The sequence below is a fragment of the Amphibalanus amphitrite genome, unplaced genomic scaffold (assembly GCF_019059575.1).
Source record: "Amphibalanus amphitrite isolate SeventyFive unplaced genomic scaffold, NRLGWU_Aamphi_draft 000971F_arrow, whole genome shotgun sequence".
Classification (NCBI taxonomy): domain Eukaryota; kingdom Metazoa; phylum Arthropoda; class Thecostraca; order Balanomorpha; family Balanidae; genus Amphibalanus; species Amphibalanus amphitrite.
In genome coordinates this window covers 254,626-257,805 of record NW_024882465.1, presented here as the reverse complement: position 1 = coordinate 257,805, position 3,180 = coordinate 254,626, and the positions used below count along the sequence as shown (strand labels likewise).

At 49.9% G+C, this 3,180-nt stretch overlaps 1 protein-coding gene across 1 annotated transcript; it reads left to right on the top strand.

The window, feature by feature from the left end:
- Positions 1 to 200: 200 nt before the first annotated feature.
- LOC122368727 (protein obstructor-E-like) lies at positions 201 to 2,812 on the top strand (the record flags this gene model as incomplete). The annotated part of the gene is made up of 5 exons (XM_043342938.1): positions 201 to 294; positions 575 to 787; positions 1,098 to 1,301; positions 1,738 to 1,945; positions 2,331 to 2,812. Coding segments are annotated over 5 exons (819 nt in total), but the record flags the coding sequence as incomplete, so codon positions are not given.
- Between the last annotated feature and the right edge of the window lie 368 nt (positions 2,813 to 3,180).

The following is a 3,180-nucleotide window of genomic DNA, read 5'->3' as shown; positions in this document are numbered from 1 at the left end:
GGTTTCCATGTCGAATGTCCATGCGGCGTCCGAAATCTCGTCTGACATCTCAAGGCCATACGCTATCTGTTGGTGACGCTGTCACTCTTCTCTGAAACGTGTCAGGGATATCCAACCGTCCCCTGGCGACCTCGGGGATCTCTGGAACCGTCCCCAGAACCGGTCCTGCCCCCTCGCGCGCTGTAGACGTTCTACGTTAGACGTTCTACGTAGCATCCCACCGCTACCGAGAATACTCAGTGACTAATGACACGAACAGCGCACTTTGCCGAGATCGTGCCTGGCATCCCGCAGGTGATGCTGGTTACTCAGAGGACGGTCAGCCAAGGCCACTGGCAATGAGGCGCATCGAAAGTGCACCGGGCTAATACGTGACCTCAGAGATTGTCTGAAGCCACACGCTCACGTCACACGTGCATGCTGAACTCACATCTTCTGCACAGGGATCCGAAACGAATGAGTACTTAGGGATCAAGCGTTACGTATTGACATGTCTTAGATTCACAAAATTATCAATGGGAGGGTGTGATAGTTATTCGGTGCATTTCACAGCTCTGTCTGTGTCTGGTTTCAGCGGCGCTGGCCGCCAACAGTTTCAACTGTCCTCCGACCGAGAACACGGGCTACTTCGCCGACCCGGACCAGTGCGACAAGTACTGGGATTGTGACCGGGGCCTGGCCACGGCGCGGCTCTGCCCCGACGGCATGGCCTTCAGCGAGCGGGCGCGCCGCAACACGGACCCGTGCGTGCTCCACTGGCTGGCCGGCTGCCAGGGACGGACGCTCCGTGAGTATAGCGCTGAATAAAAGTATGGGCATGAGTATGAGCATTGAGCATGAGTATGAGTGAGAATGAACAGGGATAGGTCAGAAGCAAAGGCGAGGTGCGATTCATGGTTGTAGGTGACGACACTTGATAACGTTAAGTTGACATGTCAATTGAGATGAATTGAGGATAAGAGTCTGGCAAGCGTTTCTGAGTATATCACCAGGCCTTAAGTGATTCCTGCTCATGAATTACTGTCGCACCTGTTGATGAATATGCAGCATGAAAAGGCGGCTAAAGCCTTCTGACCGTCCAACCACCACCCGTCCAGAGGCCCCGAACGGCACCCTGCCGTGCGATCGTCAGAACGGTTACTTCGCTCACGAGGACCCCAGCAACTGCATCGACTACTACCACTGCCTCAACAACGTGCCGTCGCCGGCCACCTGCGCGCCCGGCCTCGTCTTCAACCCCAGGTCGCACGGCTGTGATTGGCCCACCGATGCCAACCGCGAGGGATGCAACACCAGGGCCTGTGAGTCAGGGGTGGCACGGGTCAGAGGGGTGTGCGTATGAATCGACTACCATTTTTGGCTTCTGGCTGGGATGTGTCCGAAACAGTTGACACATAACGCATGCTTTCTCCGTACAGAATAGTGTACAGCTTTTTATCTGCTAACAGTTTCATTGCGCATTATTTAACGAAGAATACGTTTGCTTCGTCGTTTGCTCGTTGGATCTTTTCGTCCTCTCGTGTCCAATGCACATAGGTGATCATATTTGCTAGAAATATAACATAGCAATGATGTCAAAACTCGCAAGGCTAAATAATTGGGACTACATAGCCATCGCATGTGTCAGTCACACTATTTCTGGGCAAATTCTTCCTTTTCGTTTCGGTAAACAATTTTCATTTAATTCATAGGTATGTAACATAACTTACCTGACCACGTATTAATTTCTTGTTTCAGCTGTTGATGGCTTCACCTGCCCCAACGAAATCGTGCTGAACAGCAACGGCCTTCGTGAGCAGCACCCGCGTTACAACGACCGCAACGACTGCCGGTCGTTCTTTGTGTGCCTGGAGGGCGTGACCCCGCAGAAGGTGCGCTGCCCTCTCGGCGAGGTGTTCTCCGAGAACCTCAACAGCTGCACGCTGGCCGAATTTGTGCCCGGATGGTACGTATCGCTAGTGTTGTAGGGATAGATCTTAGTTTCAGTCTCTTGTTATTGAAACATGTTTGCTTATGTACTTTTTATATAATCCGTCTTAATTAGGTGCTCGATATTTTATTTACTTCAAATCATTGTGGAGCACTGATGTAAATTTTCATTGTGGCTGTCGAGAAACGGGTGATGGATGTTACATGGCTGCGCCAAGCACGGTATGTCCCTCGGGAGCAGGGTACCGGCGCGACTGTGCTGTCACCTATACGCAGTCGGTTGCAGCTCACTCCGAGCCCGTTCGCCATCCCACCCCAATTCCGCATTTACGATCCCACCTCTTCTCGTATGCCCCAAACCTGTGCCAGCCCCTGACGTCGTCCCATCTCTGTGTCTCCAGTGAGGACTACTACAAGGACCACCCGCTGAGGAACAGGTTCAAGGATGCCGATGGCGACGGCCGCATCGACGTCAATCTGGAGGCCTTCAGCCAGTTCTGAGCTCGTCGCACTTCCGGCTTGGTGGTTGAAATGCTGCTTTATTGTCAGGAGTTCTTGAGAGCCCTTCTTGTCATGTCTCTTTACTGGTTTGATGCCACAAACAAAGGTCTTCTTTTCGCATTCGTATGTTCATGTACCGTAGCAAATGAAATATGTTGTCGAGTGATGTTCATTCTGGAATGAAGTGCATGTGGTCAGTTTCGATCGACAAGTGTTGGTTGCCGTTGGTTCAGACACACACCATTTATGTGTCATGTTCAGTTGTAGTAGGTGTAACATGTCTACATTAGTGCGAGTGTACGCATACATTTAGATCATTGTATTTGCAGGATCATGGTTAATTTGAAAACGCTGAAAAAGAAATACAATATTTGTGAATTGTTCCACTAGTTTGCTAATGGAGTAACATAGTATTAGCAAGTACCAGAAAGGCTAAATATCATATTCCTCTGTAACTTTTATCTTTAGTAAGACACTAGGGTGACCCGCGTGCTCCGCAACGCGAAAAGGGATATTTTCGATCGGCGGGTGTTCGGGGTTGTTCTCGTGTCGGTTGGGTTATCTATCCATTTCGGTCGATTGCTTTTTGACGGCTAAACGTTTTGGTTTGTGGAAAAAATATCCACCGCATCGAGGTGCCCGTGTCTGATAAGCATGCTTTCCACTTCAGAATCTGTCAATTGTGCTTTATAATTTAGGCGCGTAGTTTTATGACAAATTAAAGGCGTAGATAATTTTCACTAAAAATCG